Source organism: Thunnus albacares, chromosome 14 (assembly GCF_914725855.1).
Source record: "Thunnus albacares chromosome 14, fThuAlb1.1, whole genome shotgun sequence".
Classification (NCBI taxonomy): Eukaryota; Metazoa; Chordata; class Actinopteri; order Scombriformes; family Scombridae; genus Thunnus; species Thunnus albacares.
In genome coordinates, this window is record NC_058119.1 from 12,594,716 (window position 1) to 12,608,876 (window position 14,161).

Consider the following 14,161-nt stretch of genomic DNA (forward strand, 5'->3'; position numbering starts at 1 on the left):
GCTTTTATCCCCAAACCAAACTTTTAAGCTGGGCTTTATTATTAAGTCTTTGATTGACTGGCACATCATGTCTCCTGGTGTACATCATTTCTGCCATTTTGCTCCTACACTTCCACGGCAAAAAAATCTCCTCAACTGCCAAACTGTTCTGACTTGTTAATGATTGCGGTGCCACTCGTTTGAACTGAAGCAATAAAACTGGCATCAGTATTTCATTTCAAAGTGATCTGACTGTCCTCTTTTAATCATTCTTTTAGTTTTCTTTATGGCCTCTCACTTTTAATTGCGATTAAAGACCATCATTGTCTCAGTGCCAACAGATTGGGGTTGTCTCAAGTTTACCAGAGGACAATGTACCACATGAGTAAAGACCAATGGTCCTGAGCCAACACAGAGTAGATCTACATCTTATAGAGGCATTAGAAACACTTTATTCTCCATTTGGATGAAATATGAAAGTCTTTTTAATGCAAGACCCAAACGAAAATGAGTAGTTTGCTTGAAAGAGACTATAATGAAGCTGTTATATTCTTGTTTTTGTACTCTCAATGACAGAGCCAACATCTGGCATACAAAAGGTGCTATCTTGTAGATTAAACTTCCTTGAAGAATGAGTTGAGAGTTCTCCTATGAATTCAAAGGTCAGCATTTTCACAGTAACAGTAAATTTGACTAATGCTTCCTGTACTGGAAAAGGCTGAAGAATTCCCACTGTCATACACAATTGTACCATACAAGTGTTACAACACTTTTCAAACATCGCAATACAAACCCAAAGAAATGCTCACAGTGGTCATACAAAAATAAAAAGTAGTGAGCTCTACTCAAGCATTCAAATAGAGCCATGGTGAAGTGTCATTGGGATCTTTTCACCATGTTGAAGTCTTTGATACATAGCAACAACCACTGGACCTCCACACTTTGTTAACCATGCTTAATAAATTCTTCAATGACACTTACCACATTGTGAGTCTGCGTTTGTCCAACAAGGATTAATATATTCGAGCAGATTATAGATAAGCAGAAGTTGAGCAGGATGATAGACCGTTCAGAGCGAATATATCTAAAGAAAAAAAAAGAATAATCAAAAGGAAACTGAGTGAGGGCACTTCATAATTGGATGTTCAGTTAGAAAGTCTTGACTTTTATCAGCTGATTTAAAAAATATGATGCTATAAATGCACAAACTTCACAGCTGTAATGATTCATCATCACGTGGCTGCAACTTATGCTCTCAGAGTGTAGTAATTACCTCCATAGCACGGCGTAGATCACTGCCAACGTGATCAAGGCGAGGCAAGACAGACCACAGCCAACTATCAATGTCACAGATGGGACCCCTGAGTACTCCATGGTCTGTGGAGGAGACAGAGCAAGACAAACCAGTCAGTGGGAGGTTGGATGTGGTTCACGCAGGACAGTAAATCTTTATTGTTGCCCAGAGAGGGAACCAATCAAAACAACCACCACCAATCTGAATAGTCCACAGTGGGTTCCTTAATATACTGTGAGGTTTGAAATGCATGCGTGGGGGTGAAGGTAGTATAGATACATCTCCAAACTTTCCATCTATGTATGCAGGAAATTATATTACAAATCACTGAAGGCTACAGCATAGACACTGAAACCTGGGCTCAAATTCATCAAAATATAGTTTTTGTTTGTGTCCATTCTTATCTGTTTTTCCAGTCACATTTGAAATTATGTGTGCCAGCCAATCATGTGTTGTCAGGCCTGCCATTGGGAGCTACATTTAGAGAAACTGTACACACATTTAACATTTACACAGTTGTTTTACACGGTGATTTATTACTAAAAATGCACTTTCATTGCTAAATTCATATTTGCATTCTGCTGTTATATGATTCAGGCCTGGCAGTGACAAATGTAATAGATTGCTCTTTATTTTATCTCAATTCCTACTGTGTACTGATGCAGAGGCCACAGTGTAAGTACTCTGTGTTCTCAATGTTAATTACTTTATCTCTAAAGAAATTGCAGGCTACTGGTTCCCTTACAGTAGTATAATCCCCACACAGGATCTTAAAAACAATGTTTAGAAATCTCCCCTTCAGCATTTGTCAGATTTACTGATGTCAGTAAAGAAACAAAAAAATATCCAATATGACAACTTTTAACTTCATCACTGACCAAATATGCATTTGACAGATGAGAAGAGACACTGACACACAAGCACCAGCATGCACACACCCTCCCGCGTGCACGCGCGCACAGAGTTATCTAAATCTACGTGCAAACTAGAAAATATCCCCCCCACAATCTCCCTTTACCGCTGCATTACTATTTAACAGGATTAGCACGCCAAAGATTCAATTTCCATTCGTACCAGCACACATACACACGCAGGCAGCGTTTTCTCCTTTACATTAGCCTATAAAACCCACACTGAATAACAAACCAATAGCCTACTTACTATTTCTCTTGGTTGCTGAGCCAAAATGGCGAAGGTAGATACACGATCACATAAGCATTTTGTATGGGATGCATCTGTAAGCACCGTTTTACATCCTTTTGTGGACCAGGCTCCCCAAGAATCGTTCCTGCAAGAAGAAGGCAGAGGCAATTAGAGGTTTAATTCCAGCGGTGGCACGACTTCACAAGACTTATCGACATCGCTTCGGCTTTTCATTTAATTATTTATTTGAATCGAGAGCTATAGAGCCATATAGACTGTTACATGGAGAAAAAAAGCGAATAGACACATCGACACGGCTCTTGTGTGGCTACAAGCAGCATTTCAGCTGGAGCAGATAGAGAGGCAGAGACACGGAGGAGGGGGAGGACGCACGGAGCTGTCCAAGCAGACCGGTGCTGATTGATTCGCTATACGCAGATAAATACCAACAACTGATATCAAAACACTATTATTCCCTCATAATGCTTGTCGATAAGAGCGGTTCATATTTACCTGTATCTCTTTCTGCGTGATATTCTATTCTTCTAGGTTTTTCCCCAAACGACTGTATTCCTGTTTTTTCCCCTCTCAATGCCCTTATTATCCTGTCTTTTTTCCTTTTCGGTTGATTTTTCTCCCTCAACTGTTTTAATTAGCAGCTTTTAGATGCTTCCTTAGGGGGATTTTCACCCTGGAAACGGTGGACAGCATCAGATTGATACTCTGTTCCTCTCTGCTGGCGTGAGAGGGGGAGGCTGATAGAATAAAAAAAAAATAAACGCACGCTGTCGCAGGATCAGTTTATTCGGTTGGGAGTCTAATGGTATGACGGGGATAAATGGTGTTTCTGGATTATTCCTGAAAATCATTTTACACGAAAGTTGTCGCTCCTCGGCGTGAAGCACTTTGCAAAAACCACTGCAGAACTAATACCACCCCGCGGAAGCAGCGAGAATGGTTGCAGCCAGTCCCCACTTCACACCACTAGTAGGTGAAATGAAAGGAGCGCCTCTCTTCCATTTATCATTCGCCCCCACTCATAGTCAGTCTTCGGAAAAAATAATCCTAATAGATGAAAGATCCCATGTGAAAACTTTACTGACACAAAAAAGCTGAAGATGACTGGGATTGGCGCACAGTCTTTTTGTCGCACACATAATCTGATATTAAGATTCCTGTCACAAACGCTCAAGCAGACACCTGTTGTCTTGCAAGACAGCCTGCTGTCTTTTCACTCTTCAGCATCCTACTCATTTCATGACAAAGGTAGATCAGGACTCATACCAATGATTTAGGACAGTATAGAACATAATTGCTGTTGATTTGTGTGCCAAGTGGCCTCTGCTGTGTGAGGCAATCCTGCTTTGTCATGTGATCAATCAGCGATATTTATTATTCCTTCAAGGGACTGTGAAGCCTGTTGCAAATTTCCCACTAGGGTCGACCAACTCTGGGCTGTCTGTATACAGTAATGCAACAATAAACGACCCTTCACCATATTCCCTCCCCCATCTCTTCTCTTCTTAACTGTGTTGTGACTGTTTTGGGTACACATCTGATGCATGTTTGTGTTTTGCTACCCACAGGAGCCACACAAGCTAATCTATTGTGCATGTAGTTTGGCACACTCATGAAGCCATTTCAAATCAGTTTTAAATTAATAGGGATTCATCAGGAAGAAGTATCGGGCTAGGTAGTTACGAATCAAGCAAACCAAATGCAGTAAACAAAGAATCTAGTTGTGATAGACATCACATGAAAGGCTGTGGAGGGAATATCTCACAGCAGCCAAAGCTGGAGCCCTGAATCCTGTCTTTAAGGCCTATCAGAGCATAGCGGATTCACCATTCTGCTTTAAAATTTCAAGGATTTCTATGATGGCTACATATAAGAAGGTTCAAGCCCTGTCCTTTCATGATAATAAATCGAAGTAAACTCTGCCATGAGGCTCTTGAACAAGTTTAACACTACTGATTTATAATGTTAGTTATACTAAGAACTTCTACTAATGACTTGGACTGCATTGCACCATTACAAGTGTTCTACTGTAAGGAAATCTATACACCGAATGAAGATAATTCAATTAACTTTCAAGCTGAATGTGTGATGTACAGGCAGACTTTCATGGCAGTCACCAGAGAAAGACCACAAAAATGGAGGCACCTTTGGGTGCAATAAAGACCTCACTTAGTCCCAGAACAGGGCCATGCCTTGGGAATTGAGATACACCAATGATTGTATGATCTCCCATCACTGACAAAACCATGCTTCTGGTGAACAAAATATCATCCAAAGCTACCTTTTAAGGGCAGATTTCTTGTGGCTACATCCACCCTATAAGCATTGTTTGTTACCTTCCTTTATCAATAAACATGTCAGACCATCCTGTGAGGTTAAGGAGATTAATCTGGTGTTTTGACAGCCTTTGTGATAGTCCCATTGGACTGTGTTTGGCCCACTGAGCTGTAGCAGAATGGTATGTTTTTCAGAGCTGTGGCTGTTGGGGAGATTGTGCTGTGTGCAGTCATAAATGATGGACAACAACCTCTCCTGGGCTGAAAATCAGTGAACTCATCCTCAAGTAGTAGTGTAGACTTTTTATTGTTTGAGGTAATCCCTGTAGGACAGAGAGAAGGGCTGTGATGAAGCACTGCTGGGAGACCAACAAGCATCATACCCTTCACACAGCTGCCCACTTGAGATTGCCCTATTGAGCAGGGTGCTGTTGCACTCTCAAAACATGACTGTCACATTCAAAGGCAAAACCCACTCTGCAATGCTCACTTTCTTGTGATGTGATAACGTGTGATGCCTCTACTTCTTGATAACTTTGGGATGAAGCCACCACTTTTGACTCTTTTGACTTACTAGATGTTTGCTTCTTCCTTTGTGCCCGTGAGAGAAGCTGACAGGAGAACATCCCTTACTAGGGATTTATGTATGCCACGTTTGATGTGTTGTCTGACCTTATCGGGGCTTGGTGGCACTAGAATATAAAATGGCCCCAGGAGAAAGTGTCACTGTTGATGTTAACCACAGTGAGACTGATGACATGACATTCATCACATACCCTTTGCTGACCACTTTCATCCATGCAGTGGTGTATTGACAACCTGGTATTAAAACTTACAGGGCTGAAATGTGTGACAGGATTTGATCATGCTCCAATTTAACAATTTTTGGGTGTCAAGATGCAAGATGAGTGACACCAAAGTGTCATAAAAAGTTTTAGGCACATCCAGTATTAAAACATGTGGCTTGATGAAACAGACAGAGAGACAGTTACTCAAAACTCCAATTAGGTTTGTGTTCCTAGCTGAACTCTGACAGGCTGAGTGTCTCCTGCCATCTTATTACTAAACCCATAACTTAACCTCATGTCCAAACAGTGTACTCAAGAGACAAAGAGTGAAGCTCTGTAGCCTCATGATCATCCAGTTACCTTAAAATGCAACAAGCTGGCGCAGCAATATAGATTGGATGACCAGACTGGGCTATAGCCTGTCTTGTTTTTATACATGTCAGTCATTTTTACATATGAGACTACTTTGCTCATCATATATTTCTCCAGGAATGAGGGATAACCATCCAGAAACCTCTTTAAATTCCTTGCATGCCCATATTAGATTAGCTAGACACCAGGCTGGGGGCTCTGAGTGAGCCCTAGGCGATGCACTTTAGGCAATTTTATAAAGTCTTGAAAGAGTGACACACAATGACAGGCAGAGGAGGGTGGGGGCAATGCTGGGAAATTATTCCATCCATCTTGGATCTCTTGATGACGGGCAATTTATATCAGCCTGTGGGCCACGCTGCGTGTGTTAACTGAATGAAGAGAGAAGAAAAATGAGCGCATACATTTTTATGCAGCAAGGGAAAAAAAACATATTAATCCTTAGCAGGACACAACCCTGAAAGGAGGAGGAGGATTTGTTAGTTGGGAGGTGAAAATGAAGGTGTCATGCACTTGTTCCTGTCACTTATGCCTATAATCAGTGTATTTAGTAGACCTTCAGTGCACACATAACTGTGGTAGTACAATGCTAAGACATCGGCTGATTCAGTTTGTAATACTTGATACCAACACAACACTGTTTTCAGATGAATTGTTATGAATTTAAACCTATGTTAGTTGCCAATATTTGTAGCAAATTGTGTGCTTCTTAATTTAAACAAAAAAAGACAACATGTGAATCCTGCCCTCTTATATATGGATCAACCCAGCCCAGTTAACAAGTAAAAGAATGGATAGAAACATTGATTAAGACTGACAGACCAGAGTCAGTCAAAACTGTCAGAGTTTGCAAGCACCACCACTGAGTCATCAGAGCATAGTGACACTGTTACACTTGCACTTCAGCATTACCTCAGGGTGCACATGCCCAACATACTGTGCACACACCCGCACACAAAACACAGCAATACCTCCTACTGCCAACTAATGCATGGTTAGTGTCCTCATCAGTCCATCAACAGTCCTTGCTGGAGCGAAGCTTAGAATTACTGTAAACATCGCCCACATTGCCACCGCTCACGGCTGTCGATGTTCTTTTACACAGAGATCATCTCAAAGTGGACACACAGGGGTTCCCAGCAAAAACCAGAAGTGGTTTAATGTTGCAAAAAAATGAATCCACCAGAAATAAAAGATGCAACGCTCTCACCACTATCATCTCTCCGTCTGCAGCACAGACAGTTTCCACTCAAAAACAACCAAAATCTTCCCACAAGAGTCCCTGGGGCTATCTCTGTGGTGCAAATGTGTCGACTTGAAGGTCTGTGACATAAAAAAGTTTGACAACCATTGATCTCGGATATGGAAATGTCAAAGAGTCTTGATGCCAAAGAGGGAAACCATTAGAGGGCACTTTTAACAGAATAAGAAGTGAAGCAAAATTGAACCCAAATCAAATACAACTTTAGCTGAGAGATAAAACTGGAGACTGAAAAGAGTATCAGAAGGTCTAACTATAAATCACCACCTGCATACGTATTTACTGCTTATACAACTTGTCTAACTTGTAAAGTTTTAAACCTAAGCATATTTGAAATGTCTTATTATATATCATTAATATCAATAATAAAGACAATATGAATCCAACACAAAACCAGACTGGCAGCCCTATTTATAATGTTTATGAATAAAAAATACCTCTTTCTTTTAGCATTGTATACAATGACACACTGAATGCAGTGTGTATTCAATTATGGTAAAATGGATGCAGAATGTTCTTGGTACATGTATTATATGAATTATATAACACTAAGTAATTATAGATATAACTATTGTGGTAAATCATTAGAAAAATCTAAGTTTACAACATTTCACTATTCATCAGTTCTGACTCCATTTTAGCTGTCAGACATTTAAAAATACTTTTTCCTCATTGGAATCAGCAGGTTTTCTACAATATTAACCATCTCAGCATTATCTTTGAATGGTTATTTTATGTATCCATTCACTTGAGATGTACAACATGTACAATGTCTTGTACAACTAACATTGTAATTAAATCCACCTATAAAATAAAAAAGAAGGTCTTATTTTACAACAATACATCTCTTACATTCTTTATTATGTTCTTTAGGCTGTTATTTAGTATGTTCTGCAGGGATTCAGAATAAATCCATTCAGTTGACTCAAGCACAGACTGTGTACCTAAAAAGAAGGAGCACTTAATTCTACGGTCTGACTGGAGTCGTACTGTAGTGCATTCTTTCCCACTGTACTTATGAAAATGTATCATATATGTTTGCCAATAAAGATAACAATCTGTTTGGCTTGACCAGATCATAATACTTTCAATAGTATGGTAGTAACAATATAATTTATTGCCTCTAGAGTACTTTAAAAAGATTAAACTAGGAAAAATAAATTGTGAAGGAAAAAAATAAGGTATAATAAATGCAGCAGTCTGTAAAAAAGGCTGTGAGTTTTAAATATGTTTTTAAAGGACACCGAGATGCTGTTAATCCTGATGTGGCAAGTTGTTCCAGGATCTTCAAGCCTTTACTGATAAAAGTTGTCTTCTGCAGTTTAACATTTGGCCTCATAAAACTCTGCTGGATAATCTGAGAAGGGATGCTAAAACATCTGTGATTAAAAAGTCAAAAAGACAGTCATATGGGCTTTCCACACACTGCTTTACAAGGATTCAGTGGATTTTAAAAGCATCTAATTGCAGGGAAATGCCAAAAGGCCAGAACTAGCTTGTAATGTCATTCTGTAATTTTCTTTTTCTGCAGGTTTAGTGGCAGTCTGGACCACTAACAAGTGATTAAAATACTCAAAATGAGCTAAACCAATTAATTAATCTCCCTGAACCATTTAAAGAAAGATGAATTCTAATCCTGGACAGGCTGAACAGTAATCTGATTTTAACTCATTCTTGACTTAAAATAATACCTATATTTTGTACTTATATGTACTGTTACATAAAAATGGTGATTTTTCAAAAAAAGTTAAAAACAAACTTGATACCTATATTCTTGATTTCTCAGCAGATTAATTTCCCCCCAAAATATTTATTTTTGAACACTACAGGGACGTTAACTAATCTAAAATCACTGAGTTGCATTTCATATTTGTCCCTTGGCATGGTGGTGGGATATTGATAATTTTAGGTTTGTTTAGTAGCTGAAAATATTGACATTTGAAAGAGTAATAAAAGCGTAAGCATCTAACTGTTTACACTTGATGCTTTGGAGCTGCAGACTTGAGTAAAAGGGAAAAAAAAGATATTGGCTCTCTAGATGTTTTATTTTCCACAATACATGAGGGTTGAATATCAGCACGTTTATTTATATCTTTGTTTAATTCTTTACTGCATTTCTTTTCTTTGCCAGCCAGGTGCCACAGATCATCCTGCAGTCCACATAATGCATTCACTTGAGAAAAAAAAATTGCCCTGTTTTTCTAAATTAACAAGATAATTATCTCACAATTCTGAGACACGTTTTCATGGAAACAATAATTCTAGTCTGTTTTTCTGAATTAAGAAGGTACCTCAAAATCCTGACTGCTGTGAACTTCATTGTGCCTAAAGTAGTGTAATTATGGTAAGGACCACTTCTGAGTAGGAAGAAGGTCTTCAAAGATACATGTACGTGTTTTCTTTCATGTTTTTCATGTTCTTTTATGAACATAATGCATTGTACTTTTTTCTCAGGTTTGACCTGTTGTAAGTGTTATTTTGCCAATAGGTTATCAGATAAATCCTAAAGATTGCTGGTCCAGACGTTCTCTCTAACAGTATTGAAGTTGTGTCATCCCACTGTACCTGTTTGTGGAGGTTACAAATTAAAATAACCTCTCAGCTCTGAAGGCAGTCTGGTGTGTTTGTTTCATCTATTTTTGGGCTTTGACGAAACATTTTTGCTTGTCCTCAGGTGCCTGTGCAAAGTTGACAAGCTAATAACGATACCATCTATATTACTTAAAGACACGAGTATCTCCCAATGTTTCAAACCAAAACCAAAATAAAACTGGATTAAACTAAACAGGTGGGACATGTTTACTTCAAGCTCTCAAGGAGGAATGAGAGTTTCTCCTGGGATTTTGAGGTATGTCATTAATTCAGAAAAACAGAGCAGAATTTTTTTTTTTCATGAAAACTTTTCTCAGAATTCTGAGATAATTATCTCATTAATTCAGAAAAACAGGGTCATTTTTTTTTTCCAAGTGAATGCATTACGCTTCCGTATGATTCAGACCTCCAACTCATGTGAAACCTACAATAGCAGCTCTGACAGGTGAATTATTTTGCTTATTTTACCTGCAAAAAATAAATGAGGATTGCTTGGCATTTTTCTCTCCGTCCTCTTCCTTTTCACAGACTTTTTGTGTTACAATGCTATACAGTGATCTATTTTGTGTGATTTTTGAGATGCCTTGGCCAACTGATTTTTGGGTCTGATGTTTGGCTGGAATTTATTTTTGTTGTGTTTGTGATATGGTTTATATTTTCTTGTGTATCTGTTAATAATGTGTCTTATTTGTGCAACCTTTTCAAATATTCTTGGACCAACTAGCTTATGTTTGAACAGTGACAGTGCTAATTATTATTTGATTTGAAACTGGATAATACTAAAGCATTAAAAATTGTACATATGAATATTAGGAGCCATGTGCCAAAAATTGATTTATTCAGAGCATGAGCTGCCTTCCACAAACCAGGTATCATTACACTCTATGAAACATGGCTGAGTAGCAAAATTGCAGACACTGAAATCAAACTACCAAATTATGTTATATAGAGCTGACAGATGCATCAGAGGTGGTGGTGTGGCTACATATGTTCCATCAAATTGGGCCTATGAACTAAATAATACCTCATGGTGTTCCAAAATACTTTGAGTGTCTTTTTGTTAAAGTAATTTTGCATGAGAATAAATATGTCACTATTGGAAATGTATACAGACCCCCCAGCTGCACCTGCTGAGTCCTCTAGATGTTTGAATTCAACTATTAATTCCATTGACTGGAGTAATGAAATTATTATTTTGGGTGACTTTAAGAAAAAATGGTTAGATAGGTCTTCCTGGAAAGACACAACTGTTTTCTCTCATTTGAACCTAACACAACTAATTAATTAACCCACTAGAGTCACTCCCACTTCTCAGTCTTTGCTTGACTGGATACTTGTCTCACATCCAAATCTAATCTTAAAGGCTGGTGTTTTGTCAGATTGCTTCAGTGACCATTCAGTAGTTGTGTACTGTGTGTGGAAGATAAAAATATCAAAATCTCTGCCAAAATTGGCTAAAATTAGACAGTACAAGAAAATGGACCCAGACATGTTTATTCATGATTCAAATTAATACCTGATGTTCAAAACATTTGGGATTTTTCTTATTCCAAATTCAATAAGGTGGTTGATAAACATGCTTCCTTGAAACTTTCAAATGTTAATGGCAGACATTTACCCTGGATCAATTCTGAATTCATATCTCTTTTTAGGCAGAAGGATAAAGCGTGGGCAAAATTTCATCTGACAAGGAAACATAATGACCGGGAAATGTACAGACAACTAAGAAATATCAGCAAGACCAAAGTCAGAAATGTTATATAATTACTACACTATAATCTCCTTAATATAAAGAATGTCTGACTGATAATTTAAAAAATCCTAAACAATTCTGGAGCAAAATAGAAACCGTATTTTATACATCAGATAATGTTCTGCTAGTCAATTAACAGTTGCTGATACAATACTGAATTGAATGATGACTGAATGATCCCTCACACATATAGCAGAATCAGCAGGGAGAGCTCTAGGGTCTGTAATGATTAAAATGAAATCATGTCCTGACCTCATTTTTTCAGCTGTCACTAAACTTTATGATTCAATGGTAGGCCCAATTTCATTTTATGCTGCAGGAGTGCAGGGTTTTAAGAATGCCCCCCGACAGTAATGCCATTCAGAATTGAGCCATGTGGTGCTTTCTCAGGGTGCATATATTTACTGCTAAGCGAGCTGTTGAAGGGAACATGGGATGGAAGTCATGTCTTGTAAAGCAGAGATGTGAAATGGTGAGGTTGTGGAACCGCCTTATTCAGTTGCCAGAGGAAAGACTGACCAGCAAGATCTTTAACTGGGATTTAGCACACAGTTATCCTTGGTCAAGGGAGGTCACTGCAATATTTTCTCTTTCTGATTTGAATTTCAGGAATAGCTTGCAGTGTAATATAAATACAGGAGGACATTTGTAAGATACCAAAGCTTATATATATAAAATTACATTTATAGAGAAGGCAAAAGTTCCTGTGTGCTTTCCTGTACGTTCCTGTACTTTACCGGTGGCAGTTGAGGTATGCAGATAAAAAGGTATTCTGGAAGAGCAACATTTATATGTTTTTTTGTGATTTTGGTGTTATCAAGGATGAATTTCATTTTGTGTTTCATTGCCCATTGTACAGTGACTTGAGGAATTATTTGTTTGAAAAGATCCATTTGAAAATCCTGATTTCTTTTGGTGATATGCTGAGTTGGTTTTTTAATATGGAGATTTTTGTTTTGGCTAGATTTTTAGGAGATGCATGGCAGCTAAGACAGAGAACACTGTCTTCGTAACAGGACATTCCTGCCATGTACAGTGAATGCTCTGAAAAATTCTCCTTTTGAATTTGTGGAACTGTACATCATGATTTGTCATGATCTCTGTCTGGTCTAATTTCATTCCTAACAGTGTAAAAATGATTTCTTATTCCATTTCAGCTTGTCAGTTATTTTTACTTTCATACAAAACACACACTTGATCCCAATAATTACAGACCTATTTCAATTATCTGCTCCATTGCCAAAGTATTTGAAGAAAATATTTATAATCAATTATCACAGTACCTTAGTAATAATAATATCCTTTCTCAATAACAATTTGATTTCAGACTACTGCTCTCTTAAAATTCACTAACAATGTTTTCTCTGCATCATAGTCATCTCACAGGAGCAATATTTATTGATCTCAACAAAGCCATTGACCTGGTGGATCACTATCTTCTTCATGCTATTGGTCTTTCCCAACATGCATTGTTGTGGTTTAATTTGTATATTCACAACAGAATGGATGTAAATCCGGTTTTCTTACTCAGCAGAGAGGTGTGCCTCAAGGTTCTACTTTAGGACCACTTCTTTTCTCTATTTTTTATTAATGATCTCCCACAATTATTTTCTGATTGTTGTGCACAACTATATGCAGATGATACTATTATATATACATCAAAATATTCTTTGTCACAAAATCAAGAGGCCCTGCAATCTGATTTGAATATTCTACAAACTTGGTTGTCAGCTAACAAATTACTGCTCAATAAAACAAAATCTTATTCAATGCTTCTTGGTGTGAGACAGAACCTCAACTCTTTGATATTAACTTGTAATGATGGTTGATCTCTTCAGAGAGTTGAAAAAAATAAATATCTAGGTGTGTGGATTGACTCTGAACTTACCTGTAAACCACACATTGATCAAGTCATGAAAGAAATACATTTCGGTGTTGGTGATCTGTATTGTTCCAGACATTGTTTTACATTTAATGTTAGAAAAAGACTTGTTCCACAGCTTATATTACCAATAATGGACTATGCTGACATTATTTACCAGAATGCTTCTAAAACTGATCTTTATCCCCTCAATGTCATAGATAGAGTAACAGACTCTGCAAATTTATATTAGGTTGTTGTTTTTTTACACACCACTGCACAATGCTACACACACTCCAATGGCTCCCTCTTGATATATAAGACATCAAATTCACTGGTACCAATTTATTTTTAAATGCATTAACTTTAACTATCCTTATTGCTTAAAACATTTTATTAATTCCTAATTGTTCAACTTATTCACTAAGACACTCTGATCAGATCCTCTTTATGGTCCCCTTTGTATCTAGGGAAGTTGGTAAAAAAAAAAAAAAAGCTTTTATGTTTCAGGCTCCTTCTGATTGGAATAAGTTACCTGTAGGCTAAATACCTGTTCTTTGTCATGATTTGGCACATTTAAAAATGTTTTGTTTCCCTATCTTACAACAAATTGCCTATATTTTCAGTAATACTATCACTGTTCCTTTATAGATTGATCATTTTTCTTTTGATTGTGTGTAGTTTAAGGTTGTAACTCTTCTGTTTTTGTCACTTAGTATTTTGTTTGTTTGGTTGTTTGTTGTTTGTTTTATCATTGTTTTGTTATTATTGTGTCTTTTGTTTTGTGACTGCTTGTTTAAGACCCCCTTGAAAATGAGATGATG

General features: G+C 37.6%; 1 protein-coding gene across 2 annotated transcripts in view; it reads right to left on the reverse strand.

Annotated features, from left to right (window-relative positions):
- The window catches only part of adgrb3 (adhesion G protein-coupled receptor B3), a 124,109-nt gene that overhangs the window by 18,484 nt on the left and 91,464 nt on the right, over positions 1-14,161 (reverse strand). For both annotated transcript variants that reach the window (XM_044373726.1, XM_044373725.1), the window contains exons 17-19: positions 2,435-2,561; positions 1,253-1,356; positions 961-1,063 (exon numbers count right to left, since the gene is read on the reverse strand). In XM_044373726.1, the coding sequence (XP_044229661.1) occupies positions 961-1,063; positions 1,253-1,356; positions 2,435-2,561 (334 nt within the window). The remainder of the gene's footprint in view (positions 1-960; positions 1,064-1,252; positions 1,357-2,434; positions 2,562-14,161) is intronic.